This window comes from Mycteria americana, chromosome 1 (assembly GCF_035582795.1).
Source record: "Mycteria americana isolate JAX WOST 10 ecotype Jacksonville Zoo and Gardens chromosome 1, USCA_MyAme_1.0, whole genome shotgun sequence".
NCBI lineage: Eukaryota > Metazoa > Chordata > Aves > Ciconiiformes > Ciconiidae > Mycteria > Mycteria americana.
The window spans coordinates 130,114,533-130,136,698 of NC_134365.1; the positions used below are offsets into that span (position 1 = coordinate 130,114,533).

Sequence of the window (22,166 nt, forward strand, 5' to 3'; positions counted from 1 at the left end):
AAATATCAAATACAAATTTAAAATTACTTTTTGTATTTGTCATAGATAATTCTAGGACTGACTTTTTGTATCAAAGGAATGTAAAATAGCAAAATACGAGTTTTTGCAGCAAAAAACTGATAACTTCTACCATTTAGTAAATTATAATGGCTTTATGGGCACATTTAGTAAATCTGCTGAAACCAGCTCATTGGAATGTTGTTCTCTTCATTTCACATTTTAGGGAGTGGAAAAATCAGATAGGGAAACGAGGTCTTGTCCCTTTATCTCATAGAGTCAGCAATCGCAATGTTTCCATTATCTGATTACAAGCTCTTCTAAGTATTAGGACATACAGTACCTCTGGTTTTGTTCATCACCATACTTACTCACAGTATTTAACAAACAATTTAAATATTACAGTTCTGTCAAAGATGAAACTCCAGTTGATTGTATGGAAAATCATGGTTCATAGATTGAAGGGTTAGTAAATTGGGCTTAATGATATACTCTCAAAATAGGACAAATTGTGTTATAAGCACAAACATTATGATACTTCTGTCTGCTATTGATGATGTTCATATTGATGGAGTTCATAATCTTTCAGTTGCCCATATAGAATCAGTTGTAATTACAATGGATTTCATTACGTGATCAAGTGTAGGGATAAAATGCCTTCAGAATTTAGCTAATTATCCTTACTTGCAATGGATGTTCCAAATGCTTCCTGAAAGTTAAACGAATGTACAAATTTGCATATATTCAACTTAATCTGGTTTTAGAAAATCAAGTTATATTGCTCATACTCAGCCAAAGTTTTCCTCTGTGGTGATATCTCATGCAAGCTACTTGTCTTGTCCAAGCTCCATATTATTTGGTGGGAGATGTACCCACTGAAATAAATCCATTTATTAACTTGAGAATTAAAACTAACACATATTTCTGTTTGCTAACACATAGCAAAAATGAGTGTGCTAAAATGAGTGAGTCTACCCGGAATTTAGGAAGTCTAATTTGCATTTATAGCCATATGTGAGAAAGTGTTTAGTAGAATATCATGTTAAGAATCCATGTCATAGTCATGGCATAGTTGTGCTTGGTCATTATTTAACTATATCAACTGTGAATTCAAAACTTCCTTCCTGAGGCTACTTGCTTTATATAATTAATGCTGCAAGCCTGTAGCAAGGCCCATAGATATCAGGCATTTATTTTTCTTTAACCTTCTTAATTTTCACAGGAACAATGTGTTGTAGAATATAACTATACATTTAGCTATAATATTTTTCAATGATGTAATAGTTTTAATATGGAAAGCCATCTGGCTCTTTGAGAAAGAGGTTTCTTATATCTGTAACTTCTTGCATAATCACTCTAAGAGTTCTTTTTCTAGTTCAATCTTCTTGTGTATTTCCAGTAGGCTCTTTATTTAGTTTATTAAAAATTGGGTTGTTTGCTGTTGTTGTTTTTAAAATATAGATATTTTCATGCTCTGGTTATTTTTTTTCCTCTTCTTTTTCCCTTTGTTTGGTAATTATTTTCTTTCACCTACTGACCCATAGAGTACTTTTTTTGCACAGTTTTCTACTGTGTCTTATTTCAGGATACAGGGAATTTACTGTACATGTTACACATCCGTGATTCTGGCAGCCAGAATCCCCTTTCAAAATGGTTTATTAAATGAATAATACCCATACTAGATATTGTAACTCATAGCTCTGTACAGATTTTAAAATTATAAGTAATTTGGGGAATTTTTCCAGCCATTCATGATTACTAACAACTGTGCTGTTGCTGGTTTTCACGTTAGTACAAAAAGCATGAAATACTGTAACAAATCTGCTATTCGTATAATTATAAAGACTAATTCTACATATGTTTGGATTGCCAAAAGTATATTTTGAGTTTTGCACACTGGAATCCATATTTGGCATGTATTAAGTAAGTCTTATCAAGAAACATCACCTAATGTGATATTCAGAGTGGTTTTCTGCTGCAGCTCAGTAAAACCCAATTAACCGTAACTTAGAACTGAGTGTAATCAAATGCACTCCCCAACTAGATCTGTTAGTAATGCAGCACTTGGTGGCTGATTTGTATACAAATAGCCAAGGAACTGAATTTTTACAGAATGTTGTCTTTCTCTGGCAGATAAAGACAAATTCCAGGTAGTGAAAATGAACTGGTGTTCGAGTCTCTAGCACTCAGATTTCTCTTTTCAAGAGCAATGAGATGGATCATTCCCCAAAGGCTACTGTCACTTCAGCTGCTAATGATTTTCTGTTATCCTTTTTTTCTTAAAATTAAACTTTGTGCACTTCTGTTAACCATGTTACAAAATCTCCCAAGGCATTGTTGATAACTAACTGCTTGAAACTATTCTCTTCAACGTGAAAGATAGATGGGGTATGGTTGTGAGATACATGGGTTTGTGCATACACTTATATACATGATCTCTTTTGTTTTTTCCCTTGGACACTCTTAGGCCATCCAGTTGTAGATTTCATTTATAGAAGGTCAGCTGAATTACCTTGCTTTGTCTGTGGCAGCTGTGCTCTAAACAAAAGCAAAAATCTGACATATAAATCAGAAATTATATGGCCTGTCCATAGGCCATGAATTCTAAACATTTAGGGATATGCCAGTTATCAATTCTAAAGTGCATAGAAGTATTTCATCTATTTTTAATATTTAGAAAATTGACCTACTCGGTTAAAAAAAACATACAGTTTCAATATATGTAGGCACATATATTACTCTTCATTTGATTTTTTAAAAATGTCAAACACAATAAGTGCCTTCTTGGGTGCATGAGATGAGCTGATATTCAGACCTACTGAAAAGGCAGCTACTTAACTTGAGTGCTTAAGTGTGTCCTGGCGGCTTTTAGCATTTCAATTACATTTTCCCCTGGTCTTTAAATATGCAAAATTTTAGTCATAGATGAGATTTTGTGAAGATGCTGTCTCTTTTATATTCAAGGGATATAATCTTGGAAGATTTGGAGGCATTTAATATTTTTATCCCCTGATATTTCTTATATTCAGATTAATAGCATTGAATACCTTAATTATCCATGGCCTGCGCGTATAAAACCAAGGTTTAGGTAGACCTCAGCAAGGAAGGCTGAGTGTGAGGCATTATGCTTGGAAAGTTAAATGAGGTTTATCGAGTAATGAGACAGACCCAGCCAGCTTTCACTTTAGATGACAGATTGCTGACAAGGGAGGAAACGTTCCTTATTATGAATCATCCCAGAGACAAGACGTCTGCCATTCTGCTTTTATTTATAAGTATTTCCTTTAGTGTGCTAAAAGTAAGTCACATTTCTCAGGACCTATGGATTCAAATTACTTATCATAGGGGCTTTATGGAATGTTCCTTTTCCTTTTTTTGACAAAGAATAACATATTATGGTATTTGCAGCCCTACAGCTTTAGGAACCCAGAGTATTTTTTTCTTTTGTTTTGCATGGAGGGTTTTGTATGCAATCATTTCAGAGCATTGCTGTCACATGTCCATAAGGATTTTGATTCTTACATTTTACAAAATAATAAATACAGGGTAATAACTTTAATTGACAACCACATTTTGTCACTTAGAGGCATTCAGATTTTGTCTTAAGTGCTTGTTGTTTTTAAAATATTTCTCAAGTAATTTGGAGGAGAAAATGATTGGGATAATTATCACTATCTCCCTGTCACTTCATATTGGTACTACCAATAATATACCAGTACACTGTTATACCCGCGGTTCTAAAATACTGATTTTAAATCAAGTTTGTTGCAATAGTATTGTAGAACATATTATCTAGAAATGAGATGGTTTGGGTGACGTGTTTAAAAAAAAATTCCATTAGTAGAATCAGAAGAATTCATAAATGCTGAATAAAGAGGGATTGGTGAGTAGTTTATATGGATATTTTTAAAGTTTCTTTAAGAAAAATAAGGAGTTGCAGAGTTGGAAGTCAAGTTGACATACACAGATGACACATATTAGAATACAGAACTTAAAGAAAGGGAGGAGAGAGAGAAGGCCTTCCTACTCACGGGCTGGGACGAGCTTCAGTTTGCTTCAAAGTGTCCATGAAGTCTGTCAGGTTTATGACAGCTTTGTAAGACTAAAAGCTTCTGCCTATTGGCTCCACACATCTCTGCAGCAACTTTTGTATACCAAATTTTATACATGGAAGAAGGTTACTAGTAGGTTAACACTTAAAACCTGCATGAAAACTAGTAATGTTTGATGCAGTTACTAAATGTTTGGGTAGAGTGTGCAGTAAATTGGAACAAATTGAAAATGACAGTTTAGTTTGATTAAAACCAGGGAAAAGGAATGAAGAGCCAAAAAAATTTCAGCAGTGCTAAACAATGGAACAGAGCAATGATAGGAAAATGGTGGCAGACAGGTAAAATATAAGGCATAGTGAAAGGAATAAGTTCAATTACACCTGACATTCAAGAGTCTCAATTGTGGACTGAATTGTGCCTTCAAAATATTTTCTCAGTGTTCATTTTTATCCAGAACACAATTGTTGTTCTGTAGTAAGAGTTAAAAAATTATATTCAGTATATTTATCAGTAAGTACTACAGCTTTGCTGTGTATATTATGTTTACTTTTAAAACAATATAAAACATTTTGAAAGTATGTAAAATAATTAGAAAATATTCAGAGAAGGGCAAAATAAAGATCAGAGCCATATAAACGAGACCTATATGAGAAGAGACTAAATTGATGAGATTTTTGGAGAGGTAAGAATAGCTGATGTCATGACAAAGGAGGTCATTTACCAAATTTTTTTTTAATAACACTGACACAAGTGGGTATTTGTTTAAATTAAGAGTGACTCATTGTTTATGAAAGGATATAGATTTTGGATTAGTTAGTATCTATTGTTCATTCTGAATTGTTACTGAAGCTGTGTGATATTCCATATATGAAAACCCAAAATTTTAAAACTATGGTATATTTGGATCAACAGGGCTGAAATTTCCTTTGCTGAATGTCTGTCTTACATTTCTTTTGTTTCATTTGAATAGATTTCAAGAAACTTGTTTATTCCATTCTAGAAAATATGGATAGTGAAAAAAACCCCATTGTTTTCCAAGTTTAAGCAAAAACCATCAAGAGATACACTTTTTTAACCATCATTTCCCAGCAATGTGAAATTTGAGACAGTGTGATTTTTGTACCAGGTTTATGGCTTTTGCCATCCCAGTAAGATTAATGGCCAATTTTGACACTCCCTCTGCCAAATCATTGTTTTCATATTGCCTATTAAAGATCTTCTCCCTGCAGCTTACTCAGTTCTCCTGCAGCTCCTAGCAGTGACCGAATTATACATACACAAGACAGCCTCAGAACCTCAGGATGCTCCACCTAGGATTATAGGGCTCATGCTTTTTTCTTGGTCATTGCTCCAGGGAATGGTTTCTGAGTGGGGAAGTAAAGGAAAATGAAAGGACGGGAAATGTTAATACTGACATGCAAAACTTTTGAGTTTTTGTCTTTTCTGCATTTTGAATATGTGGAATTCTAAGCTTTTGGGTTTTTTTTTCAAATATATATTTAGAACACAATTTTTTAGTTAGCTGGATAACAGACATAAACACTAAGGTGTATAACATGAAATAGATTTCTTGGTCCCTAACTTAAGTTCCTATGTCAGAGAAATAATATTTCTAGATACTGTGACAGAGAAATAATATTTCTAGATAGTTAACGATAAATCATAAATATATTACTGTCTGAATACCATGTTATATTCAAAACATAATCTATCAGAACACATGACAGAAGACAATGAATCCAAACAAAAATAAAATAATTCAAAATTTCTAGAATTTCATTGCTTTGGTAATAGCAATAATGTGGAAAAATCTGCTGCCACTATAAACCTTTAACTTTTGATTTATTGGTAATTTATGTTTTATCATGGTATTTTAAAAATTGATGGCTTATTTCCTATTCTCTTGAGTAGTACCTGTTGAAGTTGTTTCCATATCTTCCTTAGCATATTAAGGTTAAAAACCAACATTTTCTAGCCTTTCTGAACATGTCATGTTAATTTTAAGATTTAAAATATTTTTTCTTTCATAATTCTACAATGTTTTTTACTGAATAATATAATTATGTGAATTCAGAGTACATTTCTGTTTCTTGCATTATTTATTTTGTGCAAAAAGCATGTAAGTTAACAGATCTAGAGTTGGAAAATTTTCCCAAAGATCATGTGTTGGAATAATAAGTAGAAATGTGAGGAAGAAGATTCCTCAAGCCACTCTTTCTTCTTTACAATTTGATTGACTTTGTGCGTCTGGCTTAATTCTTGTTTGCTTTCACTCTACTTGCTAAATTCTAAGCATAGCACTATTAATTTCATGATTGACTTAGCTCAATAATTGTAGAATATTTAAAATTACAATAAGTAATATATATATTAATTTAAATGTGTAGAATATTTTAAAAGTGAATTCCATCAAAAAAATTGAGCACAAAACCCCAAAAATTTAACAAAGTGAACTGGAGCTGTGGTCTTTAATTTTTTATTAAGTGAGTATTATATCCAAGATATAAAGTTTGGGTGTCATTATTTCTGACAAAGAACTATTAAAACCACAAACAGAAAATACAAAGGAATATAGCTCCTCATTTTCTATTCAGTAATACTAGTAAACGTTAAAGATTAAAAGTAAAATCTTGGTGTCAAGTCTTCATAAGTAAAACTATCCTTCAAACTACATTTAAATTGTTATAATTTGTGGTTACTAGAATCTTCAAATAGTTTTTTTATGGTATAAGATCATAAGTGTCTTTTTAAAATGTATTATTTGAAACTTTGTTGCCTTTAAAATATTGCAAGTAGAAGCAACAAACTATTACAAAAAGGGACTTTTTTTTCCTAGCTGTAAAACATGCTATCACAAGAATGTTCTCTGGACTTCAGCTTGTATAGTTGAGATTATTCCAATGAGCAGAAGTTTGCAGGCTTGGGCCTCTATTTCATCCTTTTTGTAATGTGTTGGCATATAAATGAGATGCTTGTCCTTCAAATTAGGTGAGCAGAAGGACACTGAACAAGCAAAGTTATCCTTTTTTATCTAGTTTTAGTTAAAATAGATGAAAACATGTTTTATCCTACTTTTTCTTCCAAAATTGAATTGGCTAACTGTGTTTCTGTTTCTGGCAGAAACTGGTAAAAGACAATTCTACTTTTCATTTGTATTAGAAAACACAAGCTATGTATCTGAGACATAATTTTTAGTGGAGATGGAGGGCAGGCAATACAATGTGATGGAATATTGTGCTTGTCAATGCTTTGTACAGCTTTTATTTTCTTTAATAACTCCATTGGATAGAGTGCATGTAGATTGGAATTCTGTTGCACCTAAATTACTACGAATTCTTATTCCTAACCACCCATGGGGAAATAAAATACAAATGTTCAGTGCTGACTTGCCATGTCTATTTGAATCCATGTGAGAGAATGGCTGAGGGACTCTGGATAGATTCATTTGCCATGACAAGAATGACATCAAATCGAGGAAGAGTCCGCTCATGCTAATGGTCTTTTTTCTTCTATTTCTGGTACATTATAACCTCTAAAATCTCTCCTGTATTATTTCAAATTTGATGCCTGCTCTTCACAAATGAAGGAAGGGCAAATCTGATTTTTTTTATGCACGGTGAAATAGAACCATCAGATTCTAGCTACAGGGTTTAACCAGACTGTGACAGAGTGTTAGAGGGCAATTTTAATTTTCTTTTTTTGTTTGGCTTTCTACCCCTCATTATTTTTATGCTTACTGCAAAATAACACAACATCCTTTCATCCCTGCCTCCTTTCAGAAGTGCTGGTAGTGTAAAGAGCTTCTCTCACACAAACTAGCAATTTGTACTTCTCATAACTCTGTCAAATCAGCATTCTCCCTTATCTCTGGAACAAAGTTGATGTAGAGTTGTGTGCAGCAACTGAAAATGTTTTTGTCTTAAACAAGACTAAGAGTCTTTGGTCAGTTGGTCTGATATGTTCTGAGCTACAAGTTCTCAATATTCATTCTGAGGCTTATGTATTTCAGAAGAAATAAGGGACGGAAACACAGTAGAAGAGCTATAGGTAGTGGTGTTGGAAATTTAGGGAGTTAGTTTGAAGAAATGGTTGGAGAAAGGTTGCCCACAGAAGTTGTCGATGCTGCATCATTGGAAGCGTTCAAGGTCAGGCTGGACAGTACTTTGAGCAACCTGATCTAGTGAAAGATGTCTCTGCCCATGGCAGGGTGTTAGACTAGTTGGTCATTAAAGATCCCTTCCAACCCAAACCATTTTATGATTCTATGGTAAAAGCTGGATATGACTGTAGATTTTTATCCAGAGAATATTCCTTTCTCTGTGCAGCAGTTTCAGTGAGACATGTACATGCCTGTATTAAGGACTCATTAAAAAGCAGGAATGGTAAGAAATGGCTAAATATTATGACACTGAATGGAGTAGGGAGACATTTATTTTTACACTGCTATTTGAATACGCCTATCTCAGGAATTATCTGAGGCTTTTAGGGGCTCAGTGGTATATCGGATCCTTTGTCTAGTTTGGTACAGATTTTTGTGAGCTTTGTTTGCATCATCCAAATTATTGTTTCAAATGCACAAATTATCATAGTTGTTAACCTTTCATTAGAGAAAAAAAGAAAATCTTAACTTTAAAAGCTTTAGGGAAAGAAAGTCTAACTATAGACTAAAAACAAATTGATGCAGTCATCAATCCAAAACATTTGAATTCTTTTATGCCTGGCTGCATTTTATTCAGGCAGCAAGAGTTATAATGCAAAGTTCACCATTGTAAGGAACCATGGCCATAGCTTTTCAAAAGAATGAACTTCATTTCACTGAAGAATGGATTTTTGTTTGGCTGAAGGAAATCAGCAATTGTGACATGTTCTTGCTGTACGTTAATGTCTTCACTAGTCTGGAAGAGAGAGTATTTTCCTTCCAAACACAAGTACCACAGAGAGAAAAATAAAATCCCCAGAGCAGCACAAGTATCATGTACCTTGTCACACTGAGGCTGGAAGAGGCCACCTACAAGAAATGAAAATGCGAATGTAAAGAGTTAATGATTAAGTGCATTTCAGAAGCATTCATTTTGCTTGTGTTTCCTCTCTGGTAATGCTACATATGATGAATGTTACCAGAACTGTAAAGAAATGACACCTGTATAAATCACTTGCATAAAAGTCATGCTTTTCCTCCAAAACCTGCATTTATTTCTCTGGTTTTGATACTTATAATGTAGGACTGCAAGGCAAGCTTATGTAACTCATGGGTTTTGGTTGATTCAAAAAAATATTTGTGTCGTCTTTCTGGTAAACAAGAAGGAAATCGGAAGTCAGAGGTGTACCAAATTATACCTATTTGGATAGTAGACTGAAATGTGACAGGAAGTGCTCTGCTTGAGTATTTCATTACATCAGTCTTGATTCACAAGGAGGAAGTCTTTGCTAATTGCTTTTTGTTACATTTAATGCTTTTAGCCTTAAGTCAGCACACAGTTTGTGACAATATCTTCCCTCAGCATTGGGTTTTCTAACAAATTCAGTCATTCAAATGATTCTGAAAGGTTTTGTAGAAAGAGAGAGGTTGAACACTACCTAGTTCCCAGAATAGAAATAAATAGCATATTTATGTGTTGCTTTACAGAGCAAAAAGAAAACCTGTATAATTCAGTCATGGAACTGAATGGATTGATAAATGGATAATTAATGGTCATTGACAACGTATGGAGTTTTAAATGCTTTCACATTAACATAAAAATGTTAAAGGTCCAGAGTAAATTCAGGTTTTGTTCCTTTTGGTCTTCCAGCATATGGCTTTGTGCAGGTAGGTAGGTGTACTGTGAAGTACTATGTCTTTCTCTGAAACAACAAAGAACTGACTACCTGAAGAATGGTAAATGTTGAGTTGTGAATATCGATACCTGATAAACTATTTTTTTCATGCTGTTACTTTGATATCTGTTTAATATCTGCTGAAACAAGTATAAAAGAGAAGCATAAACAGCAAAATAATTAAAGAACACTTAAACATTAGTCTGTGAAATGGGACTTTGTTCTGCCTTCTTAAGAAGAAATGGGGTTAAAGCAGAAGTAACCTTGCCATAGAAGAATTAATGAGTGACTGAAGTCAATAGCACTTTGCTTCCTCTCCAGCCATCACCTTTCTCAGATATAGTATATTAAGTCTTCAAAGAAAGGATGGACATTCAGTCATTATTACCCAGTTATTGTAAAACCATTATTATTGTCAAAGCTATTGTTTAATTAGCATTTTCGCCCTCTTTCTTTTGTTTATGAACATTTTTTTTAAATTTATAAAAACAATGTTTTGTTTTTCTTTTTTAAAATCTTGATATTACAGAGCATTAAAGATAGCCTGGGGAGACTGCTGGGTCATATAGACGTTATTCACAGCAAGAAGATACTGGCTTTACAACGTGCTACACCAACAGAAGCCGCAAATATACAAGAAAAGCTGACTCAGCTTAATTTCCAATGGGATAAAGTTAACAAGATGTACAGGGACCGACAGGCGTAAGTAACTTTTAAAAATTGTTATTTCTGATGGCATCCATTAGTATTTGGCTTACTGTTGGTGATTTTTTCGTAGTCTTCTTTTTGTGGAAATACCTTTTAAAGTCGCAAATTATACTTTCTTGTAACTAAGCATAGAATGTCTGTAGGAAATAGTAATTTAATTTATGAAGATTTTTGGAAAATTGAAAATATTTTGACCAACTACCACTTGCATTGGACCAAAACCTGGCATGATATTTCATACATATTCCTATGTCATTATAAATGACATACCTTTACGCTGAGATAGTATTAGGCATTTACTCTTTTGTACCTGTACTATTGATTTAAAAATTTGAATCTGTGATGGGTACATCAGAGTAAAATACCTTTTATTTGCAGAGGATTTACTAGTTTGAGGAGCAGTTCTCACTTTATGTCTAAGGAGCACAGCTACAATTATTAGCAGCTCTAAATCCAGAGTCATCTTTTTGTAAGTCTGTATATTAGACATTATACAGCAAGGTAAGACGATCAAGAGAAGTAGAGAAAGGCATTAAAATGATAATAAATAAAGCTGTGATCTTCTACAATATCATATAATACTTATTATTATTTCTCTCCTTGTATATTATTTGTGGTGTTTGTAATCTGGGGATCGTATTATGATGCAACATGTAGCTAAACCTATTTTGTTAATTCAGGCATGGCTTATGTTAGTATTTGGTGAGTTGACCCTGGCTGGACGCCAGGTGCCCACCAAAGCCGCTCTATCACTCCCCTCCTCAGCTGGGCAGGGGAGAGAAAATACAGCGAAAGGCTCGTGGGTCGAGGTAAGGGCAGGGAGAGTTCACCAATTACCGTCACGGGCAAAACAGACTCAACTTGGGGAAATTAGTTTAATTTATTACCTATCAAATCAGAGTAAGGTAATGAGAAAATTAAATCTTAAAACACCTTCCCCCCACCCCTCCCTTCTTCCTGGGCTTAACTTTACTCCCGATTTCTCTACCTCCTCCTCCCCAGCGGCGCAGGGGGATGGGGAATGGGGGTTGCAGTCAGTTCATCACTCGTTGTCTCTGCCGCTGCTTCCTCCTCAGGGGGAGGACTCCTCACACTCTTCCCCTGCTCCAGCGTGGGGTCCCTCCCACGGGAGACAGTCCTCCACGAACTGCTCCAATGCGAGTCCTCCCCATGGGCTGCAGTTCTTCACGAACTGCTCCAGCGTGGGTCCCTTCCACGGGGTGCAGTCCTTCAGGCACAGACTGCTCCAGCGTGGGTCCCCCACAGGGTCACAGGTCCTGCCAGCAAACCTGCTCCAGCGTGGGCTCCTCTCTCCATGGGTCCACAGGCCCTGCCAGGAGCCTGCCAGGAGCACAGACTTCCCACGGGGTCACAGCCTCCCTCGGGCACACCCACCTGCTCCGGTGTGGGGTCCTCCACAGGCTGCAGGTGGATATCTGCTCCACCATGGACCTCCACGGGCTGCAGGTGGATATCTGCTCTACCATGGTCCTCCAAGGGCTGCAGGGGGACAGCCTGCCTCACCATGCCCTTCACCATGGGCTGCAGGGGAATCTCTGCTCTGGCACCTGGAGCACCTCCTCCCCCTCCTTCTTCACCGACCTTGGTGTCTGCAGAGCTGTTCCTCTCACATATTCTCACTCCTCTCTCCGGCTGCAGCTGCACAGGGTTTTTTTCCCCCTTCTTAAATATGTTATCACAGAGGCACCACCACCATCGCTGACTGGCTTGGCCTTGGCCAGCGGCGGGTCCGTCTTGGAGCCGGCTGGCATTGGCTCTATCGGACATGGGGGAAGCTTCTGGCACCTTCTCACAGAAGCCACCTCTGTAGCCCCTTGTTACCAAAACCTTAACACGCAAACCGAATACAGTAGCACAACAGAGACATGCAATCCAGTAATTTATTTACGCTCTGTAGTAGATATCTGATGTTTAAAAATTTTGGCATTGTGTAATAAAATACCTAGGTTTATACTTACTCTTTTAATTTTTTTAATTAGATTATTATCAGATGTTACTGGCAGTGATACAGACATTTCTATGATTTATGGGATATACTTTTTTTTGTCAGTATGAGTAATTTCAGAGTTAACAAATAAGTTTGCTTTAAATAAAAAGTCATAGTTTCAAGCATTTATTGTGAAGAAAAGTCCTTCACAATTCTTTTGGGAATGTAAACTATTAATCTGATACTGAAAATCCTTATATATATAACTAGTTCCATTCACTGAAATTGTTCATTCATAGGAATTTTACAGATTTGGCTCTTCAGACAATGCTGAAAACTTGACATTAAAAGTTTCATTTGATATGGTACCCCAAAAGACAATAGATCAAAATTTGCTCGAATATTCCTTTTCACACTAACACATATGTTTAGAAATATCCCTTATCTCAGAAACTGTTAAAACCATTATAATCATTCTGAAATACTAACTTAATGTCCAAATAATTATTGCGCTGTATAGTAGGAAGAGATATGAATCTAAACATGTCAGCAGTGACTAGAAGAAAAAAAAATACTTCACATGGGCTTAAGCTACACGGATTTTATCCTACAATCCAAGCCTTGGTAACTTTTGTGTTTTCTTTGTTTAGCAATATTGGTCAACAGCTGTCACTTCACAGATTTGTACAGACATATTATTTCCACTTTCAGCCAGTCACTGGCTTTGTTTTTAGGTTGCTGGAGAGACAGAGAGAAAGAAAGTTTAAAAAAAAAATAATCAGAAAGAATCATAGTAAAAAATGTAATTCAATAATCATGTCATCTCTGTTTTGTCTCAACATTTAAAGTGTAAGAAACTGAGACAGACTTATAATCTGGTAAGGTTTCCAGATTCTCCCATGTGCAATACTTTTTTAAAAAAATAGTAAGCCTGGCCCTGGTGTTGTAAGAAAGATTCTTCTATTTCTCACAATGCCATGTACAAAAATGAATAAGTTAGAAGCAGAGACTGGACCCAAGCTGCTCACACAGATAATAAAAACTGGGGATATTTGTTGTTGCGCTTTTCCCAGAGCCTGACTTTGCCCAAGCTCTTACTGGTATAGTAGACCAAGCTCTGAGAAACCTCTGGAATGTCCCCGTATGCATTTTATACCACTTGTGCATAGCAAGGAGAGCGATTTACTGTTAGCTGAAAGCTTGGACCACCAGTACTGCCACTCAGTTATCCCTCATTTAGACCACAGTGATATTTAACCAGCAGCAGAAAGTATTCTGAGGTGAAATGAATTGATGTTTGTCAAGTATTTTGAGGTCATCGGATAAAGGCACTAGAGAAGTGTAAACTATGATTACTCTCCAGCTGGCATTTGCCTGGGGGAGTCATCCTCTTTTAGTATGATGGACAGCAACTCAAGGTGAGGATAAGCTTGACTGCTGTATGGAATCACACGCCTTTCTTTTTCCTTTAAATCTTTTGTTTGTGGTGTCAGTCTTACTGTGCCACTGTTTCAGTGGTTTCATTTGAACTCTGAGACGATCCCTATAGCTTCTGCCGTTTTGTGAGGTGCATTTGGAATGCCTACAAATGCTAGGGAGGAGATGAAGGAAGACAATATGGCCTTTACCATTTTGCTTCTAGCACTTTGTGTCTATAAGGGGTGAAAGTATCACTGTAAGTCTGCCCTTGAGACATGGATAAAGCTGTGTTTATGAGATATGCTATTGATGATGATGTTTTGGGACAGTTTTGGAATTATTATTGGAGCTCTGTCTTGCTTTCAAGGGAGTGTGTCTAAGTGAATGTGAGTATTCCTTGTTTGAAAGGTTACAGAAACAAATATACTATACTATGTTCATTTCTGAATATTGGTTTTAGGAAAACAAAGGATTGTAATAACATGGAAATTATTATTTAACTAAATGCAAAGTCAGCTATCACCCTGATAGATGGAAGAACAAAACAATTTTCCTTACCCCTGTAGTTACTTGCAGAGAGCTTACTCTAAATCTAATAGAAATCAATAGAAACATTCATGTTGAATGCTTTTGTGTGAAATAGATTTCCTGGAAGTCCTGATTCATATCTAGATACTTTGTAATTCACTTTATACTGAGTAACTTTCTTAATTAGAAATCAAAATATATTTTCAGTTTGTTTTACAGCAGAGCACGTGCCAGTTTGACAGAAATTTATTGTGATAATAAATACTCAAATAGCTTTATGAGTCCAGTTCTTCTACAGTATTTGAAAACCCTGTTGTTTCACATTGTCACTTTAGCATGTTTCCTGTATTTGAATAAGTGTTCATACTGTACTTACTGTAAGAAAACAGGCAATATTTCACTGAAAAAGTATAAGAAAAAATGCTGTGATCATTCTAGTGTACTCTTTCAGTTGTATTAGAAACCTAGGACGAATGCAAATTTTTACTATTTTCACAAACTCATGGAGATACTAGTCTTCAACTGACTAATTTTTTAAGTAAAGCCTAGATCTAGCATGGTTCTTTGATAGGAGTGAGTTTCTTTTCTGTACAATTATTTCAGAACATGGTAGTTGGTTGTGTTTTCAACAGATATATGGGGGTGACACCATCTTATACGAAGTGGAATTTGTTTCTTTGGTTTTAGTTTTCTGAGTGCACAGCAAACTCCATCAAACAGCAGCAGTGGTATGATTTGTCTTTTGTGAGCTAAGGAATAATTTATGATTTCATGTATAACTTCAGCCTTTGCTCTCATGATACTAAATTTCTATGTTATCTTTTCCAATAGTCACATTAAGATAATGCAATCTGAATTTTGTAAGGTAGAGTTACATTACAGTGCCACTAAGAATAGCCATTCAGATGCCATAGTTTTTCCTGTCCTTGTACCAGAATTTAACCATAGCCTCCCTTCTTTGCAGCAGCCTTAGATACTGTTTTTTTTATATTAATCATGACTATTTAGGAAGTGACACCAGGTCCGTCTATATCTTCAATGAGAACACATAATATTTGGAAAAAAATTAAATATTATTCAATAGATAACAGAAAATAGATTTTTAAATTATTTTCTTATATAACTATTTATCTTATCAACTTATCACTTGTGGAAGACCTTGTTTCTCTTGTCAGGATATTGTCTTCCTAGTTATTTATGCCTCAGTCTTGTTTCTGTGAACAACACGTACTCCCTAAAAGTATTCCTTTCTAACAGTGCCAGAAGTCATTGAATCAATAAAGTGCAACAAACTTTTCCAGAATAGACCAACAATACATTAATTTTAAATATTTCTATAGCAATTGCAAATCACTCACAGAGAACATAAAAAAAAAAATTAAGCACAAGGCAGAAAAAATAGAAAAATACTCAAAAGAATCTAATTTAAAAGCAAAATACTTACATTTTACAGATGTTGTAGAGCTTGAACATTTTTGAAACTGTGTCTTGACCATGAGTTAAAATTCTAATGGAACCCTCATATTAATTTCAGGCAACTAATTTTTGCCTTTTTCATGTCTTACTTAAGAATTATCTTCCAGGGCATACATTATAGACTAGATTAATGCTCTTCTAATTAATCTGAAATCTACTAAAAATTAAATGGTGTGAGAGAATGTGAGAGAAAGTTGATACCAGATATCTTTACAAAGTGTTTCAAGAAGAGGAAAAAAGTGATATGCCAGTCTTATATCAGAAAAGATCCCAAATCTGTAATAACGGTGCCAAAACAGATTGATGGCTTTATAAAAACCACAAACAACTAACAATTTTTATAATAACAAAAGCAAACCATAAAGAACTAGTTAATAGGCTTATACTAAGAATTATTTTCATTTTTGGACAGCACTACAACTGTCAACTATTTGTGAGTAGCCTTAAATTAGCTGTTGATTACCTTGATAAGGCCTAATGAAAAATATATTATACATAAAGAATCTATTCATTGGCAGAGAAATAATATTTTGTGGTCATATTTCTAACACCACATAGTAGCAGATGTTGTAATCCCTTACTGATACATTCTGTTGAGAACTAATCTGATGCATGGATCAAGACATTAGGAAAAAGAAATGCAAGACATTATTGTTTCAAATTTAAGTAACCTGCGTATGTCCTGTATAGCTGCAGAACCAGCCACCAGTAAGCCTTGAGGACTTGCCTGTCTATGGTATCTGAATCTGATCCAGCCTCTGTGCTCTGCTCACTTAGATAAAAATGTATAGATATGATACTAAGGCACCAGGATTCAGCCCAAGTGATGTATTCAGAGTATAGTTCTCTTTTCAGAGTATGAGATATCATCTTAGAGTAATGTCTATAAGGAACTGATGAGTGCAAAGCCAGGTAGTATTAAAATACTGAGGAAATCTACTTGCCTGAATATAGATTTCTAGAAACATTTAGATACCTGAAGACAGCTTGCATGGCTTCAACCTCTTACTTCAGAGGGGCACAACTTTCTCATTCATCCTGTGGCCAATCTTATATGGATTTCTCATTAACATTCCACTATAAAACTGTTTAGGACTGAATCCCCCTGTGACTGTCCGTTACACAACTATTTAACCTTGCAAAGCATCAAACCGTTCAAACTGAAAACAAAAGATAAAACAGTCACATTTAGAACCTTTAAGAAAAAGGTTTTGTTAGCCTTGACTGTCAGATCTATCTTAAGGAACATAAAAATAGAATTACCGTAGGTGACTCATTATTCGTTATATATCCTACAGGGCTGTTTAGGCCATTTATGTTTTCCTTCTCCAAGTTTCTGAGTTGTGGATTCCCAATTTCCATCTGTAGCACCAACAATACTCTGCAAATGTGAAGTCATTGAAGACGTGAGTCATCTGACCTATCTTTAGCTATCCAAGTTTTAGTTATCTATTCTATAATACTTGTCTAGATTCCTTCTCAGTTAAGTACTCCCAGGCAATTCTTTCACAGCTAACTGTCTGTTGCACTATATAGTGGGTCCATTGACTCTTCAGGGAGACTAGATGAGATAAGACAAGACACATTACTTTTAGACAGATAAAATTAGGGGACATTAATCTTAACCTAGAAAGTATAACAAAACAATATAAGTTAATTTATATGTAAACATGTTGTTATATACCTCTTTTTCGCTAAACCCAAACAGAATTTCTTTGTTCCTTGCCTTAACTCTGACAAAGTGAATGACAAGAATGAATGCTAACTGGCTTTGTTTCAGTACAGGGAGAAGAGCAACTTGAGGAAGGCCCAGGTATTTTGAGAGAAAGGCAGAAATAGTAGCTGGTCCCTCATCTAAGAGTGTCCGCTCACATATTTCTGTTGAGGTTGTAAGTCTTGTTATTAGACTTACCCTTGGCTTGGGATTCAAGATGAAAGTGAAAACCAGAACAGATTAGTTCATCCTCAATGAGAGAAGGAAATTATTTCCTTTCTAATGTTAATCTCAAAATAGCTACTGTGCCTTAGTTACATTCAAGTTAGGCTTTTTTTTTTTTCCTTTCTTTCACAGCAACTCAAATTGTTCATCTAGATTTTGAAAAGGGCAGAATGGAGACAGCTTATAATACTTGACTCTTACAGCCAACGTTAGTTGTTAATTTATTTCCATACCGTGCTTACTGTATAGAAATGCTCTCCATGGCAGTTGTCTAATTCTTGCAACAGATTTGCTACTTCATTTGCCCCCATAATATCACACCACCAAATTAACATATTGATAAGTTTCATTGGTTCCTTAATTGATTGCAAATAGGTATAAAATAATGTATAACAAACAAGTATAATATAATGTATAATGTTTTTATTATGGGTAATCTAGATAAGGCTTTCTGTCAATATTTATAGTGTAAAGAAACCCAAAAAGTATGGGAATATTTTTGTTGCCTACTTTATAACGAGAAAGATTTAATTTACAGCATAAGCTGGAAAAAAATTTTGCCATATATATAGCCCAACTGAAGCGCATCTACACCAATGCATGCAGCATAGGCAACATACAGAAGGAGCTGGAAGCCATTGTGCAGCAGGAAAACTATGATATAGTTGCCATCACGGAAACGTGGTGGGATGACTCGCACAACTGGAGTGCTGCAATGGCTATAAACTCTTCAGAAGAGATAGGCAAGGAAGGAGAGGCGGTGGGGTAGCCCTATATGTTAGGGAGTGTTTTGATTGTCTAGAACTTAATGATGGTGACTGTAGGGTTGAGTGTTTATGGGTAAGAATTAGGGGGAAGACCAACAAGGCAGATCATGGTGGGAGTCCGTTATAGACCACCCAACCAGGACAAAGAGGCAGATGAAATATTCTATAAGCAGCTGGGAGAAGGCTCACGATCGCTAGCCCTTGCTCTCATGGGGGACTTCAACTTACCAAATGCCTGCTGGAAATGCAATACAGCAGGGAGGAAACAGTCGAGGAGGTTCCTGGAGTGTGTGGCAGATAACTTCCTGACACAGCTGGTGAGGGAACCAACTAGGGAAGGTGCCCCACTGGACCTGTTGTTTGCAAACAGAGAAGGACTTGTGGGTGATGTGACGGTTGGAGGCCATCTTGGGCATAGCAATCGAAATGATAGAGTTTTTCATTCTTGGAGAAGTAAGGAGGGGGTTAGAACTGCTATCTTGGACTTCCAGGGGGCAGACTTTGGTCTGTGTAGGAGCCTGGTTGACAGAGTCCCTTGGGAGGCAGTCCTGAAGGGCAAAAGAGTCCAGGAAGGCTAGACATTCTTAAGGAAGTAAATCTTCAAGGCACAGGAGCAGGCCATCCCCATGTGCTGAAAGATGAGCCAGCAGGGAAGAAGACCGGCCTGGCTGAACAAAGAGTTTTGGCTGGAACTTGGGAAAAAAAGGAGAGATTATGACCTTTGGAAGAAGACACAGGCAACTCAGGAGGACTACAAAGATGTCATGAGGTTATGCAGGGAGAAAATCAGAAGGGCCAAAGCCCAACTAGAACTTGATCTGGCTACTGCCGTAAAAGACAATAAAAAATGTTTCTATAAATAACATTAGCAACAAAAGGAGAACTAAGGAGAATGTCCATCCTTTATTGGATGCAGGGGGAAATATATAGTGACAAAGGATGAGGAAAAGGCTGAGGTACTTAATGCCTTCTTTGCCTCACTCTTTAACAGTAAGAGCAGTTGTTCTCTGGGTACCAAGCCCCCCGAGCTGGAAGACAGGGACGGGGAGCAGAATGAAGCCCCCATAAACCAAGGGGAAATGGTTAGTGACCTGCTACACCACTTAGACACATGCAAGTGTATGGGGCCAAATGGGATCCACCCAAGGGTACTGAGGGAGCTGGTGGAAATGCTCACCAAGCCACTTTCAATCCTTTATCAGCAGTCCTGGCTAACAGGGGAGGTCCCACTTCACTGGAGGTTAGCAAATGTGACGCCCATCTACAAGAAGGGCCAGAAGGAGGATCTGGGGAACTACAGGCCTGTCTGCGTGACCTTGGTGCCGAGGAAGGTTATGGAGCAGTGCCTTGAGTGCCATCACGTGGCACGTACAGGACAACCAGGTGATCAGGCCCAGTCAGCATGGGTTTATGAAAGGCAGGTCCTGCTTGACTGATCTCCTTCTATGACGAGGTGACCCACTTAGTGGAGGAGGGAAAGGCTGTGGATGTTGTCTACTTAGACTTTAGTAAAGCCTTTGACACTGTTTCCCACAGCATTCTCCTAGAGAAACTGGCTGCTCATGGCTGGGATGGATGTACACTTTGCTGGGTAAAAAACTGGCTGGATGACTGAGCTCAAAGAGTTGTGGTGAATGGAGTTTACTCCAGGTGGCGGCCGGTCACAAGTGGTGTTCCCCAGGGCTCAGTACTGGGGCCAGTTCTTTTTAATATCTTTATCAATTATCTGGACGAAGGGATCGAGTGCACCCTCAGTAAGTTTGCAGATGGCACCAAGTTGTGTGGGAGTGTTGATCTGCTTGAGGGTAGGAAGGCTCTACAGAGGGATCTGGAGAGGCTGGATCGATGGGCTGAGGCCAATTGCATGAGGTTCAACAAGGCCACGTGCTGGGTCCTGCACTTGGGTCACAACAACCCCATGCAACGCTACAGGCTTGGGGAAGAGTGGCTGGAAAGCTGCCTGGCAGAGAAGGACCTGGGGGTGTTGGTCGACAGCCAGCTGAATATGAGCCAGCAGCGTGCCCAGGTGGCTGAGAAAGCCAACAGCATCCTGGCTTGTATCAGAAATCGTGTGGCCAGCAGGGCTAGGGAAGTGATCGTGCCCCTGTACTCGGCACTGGTGAGGCCGCACCTCAAATACTGTGTTCAGTTTTGGGCCCCCCACTACAAGAGAGACATGGAGGTGCTGGAGCGTGTCCAGAGAAGGGCAACGAAGCTGGTGAAGGGTCTGGAGCAGAAGTCTTATGAGGAGCGGCTGAGGGAGCTGGGGTTGTTTAGCCTGGAGAAAAGGAGGCTGAGGGGAGACCTTATCGCTCTCTACAACTACCTGAAAGGAGGTTGTAGGGAGGTGGGGCTCGGTCTCTTCTCCCAAGCAACAAGCCATAGGGCAAGAGGAAATGGCTTCTAGTTGCGCCAGGGGAGGTTTAGACTGGATATTAGGAAAAATTTCTTCCCTGAAAGGGTTATCAAGCATTGGAAGAGGCTGCCCAGGGAAGTGGTTGAGTCACCATCCCTGGAGGTATTTAAAAGACGTTTGGATGAGGTGCTTAGGGACGTGGTTTAGTGGTGGACTTGGCAGTGCTAGGTTTACAGTTGGACTTGATGATCTCAAAGGTCTTTTCCAACTTAAACAATTCTATGATTCTATGATTCTATGGCCTTTAAAATGTCTCTTTTCATATGGCAATGTATATAAGAACATCTTCTAAATGGAATAGCTACAAGTGAAATTTAAAATTATTTGTTAAAGCTTAAACAGCAAATTTGAGGCAGGGTGAGAAATAATACTGTAGCTTTTGGGAAGAGAGTCATTTTTATTAAATCACTGTCATACAGGTTGTTTTAGAGCTTAACACAGACAATTCTTGATATGGGAATTGAAGGTGTCTATAGTAAAATGAGGTGAAAATAACTAATTCAGAATTTCTTTTAATAAGTAGATCTGATTATCTCATCTGAAGTAGCATGTATTTGTGCTGTGAAAGTGTTTCAGCTGAAAAAGAATCATGAATGTTTTTAAATCAGCAACCCCCAAGCCTGACAATTAGCATATCTTAGCATAACTTTACTGTAAAATACTCAGTGACAAAAATGCATTACATTCATACAAGAATTATTGTAGTGACTTTTTCTGCTGTACAAACTAAAAGAATTTCACTGAAATGTCTGGGAAATGTTACGGCTTAGTCATGAATATGTGGGCTGTAGAACTCTGGGAATGCGAATATGTATGAAGACAAATATGGGCAGAAGCAAATAGGCTCTGAGCTGTCTGGATATGAACTGTCTTGGGCCTTCATGTCAGATATAAAAAATAATATGACATTGTGGTCAGTGTCATAAGCTATGAGACCCAGCTGAAATGCAGGGTATACTTGCTTTAGGGACAATGCTATGTTAGTGCAGCTATGTAATTTCACAGATAGTCCTGATTTATATCCAACCATCTCAAAACACTGGCAGATCTCATTCATGCTTAGCTACATCCATCTGCGTAGGCATAGCCTAAGAGAGTTGCA

The 22,166-nt window shown here is 37.1% G+C and overlaps 1 protein-coding gene across 8 annotated transcripts in view; it reads left to right on the forward strand.

Moving 5' to 3' along the window:
* The window catches only part of DMD (dystrophin), a 1,157,417-nt gene that overhangs the window by 492,488 nt on the left and 642,763 nt on the right, over window positions 1-22,166 (forward strand). For all 8 annotated transcript variants that reach the window (XM_075520648.1, XM_075520634.1, XM_075520658.1 and 5 more), the window contains one exon: window positions 10,393-10,565. In XM_075520648.1, the coding sequence (XP_075376763.1) occupies window positions 10,393-10,565 (173 nt within the window). The remainder of the gene's footprint in view (window positions 1-10,392; window positions 10,566-22,166) is intronic.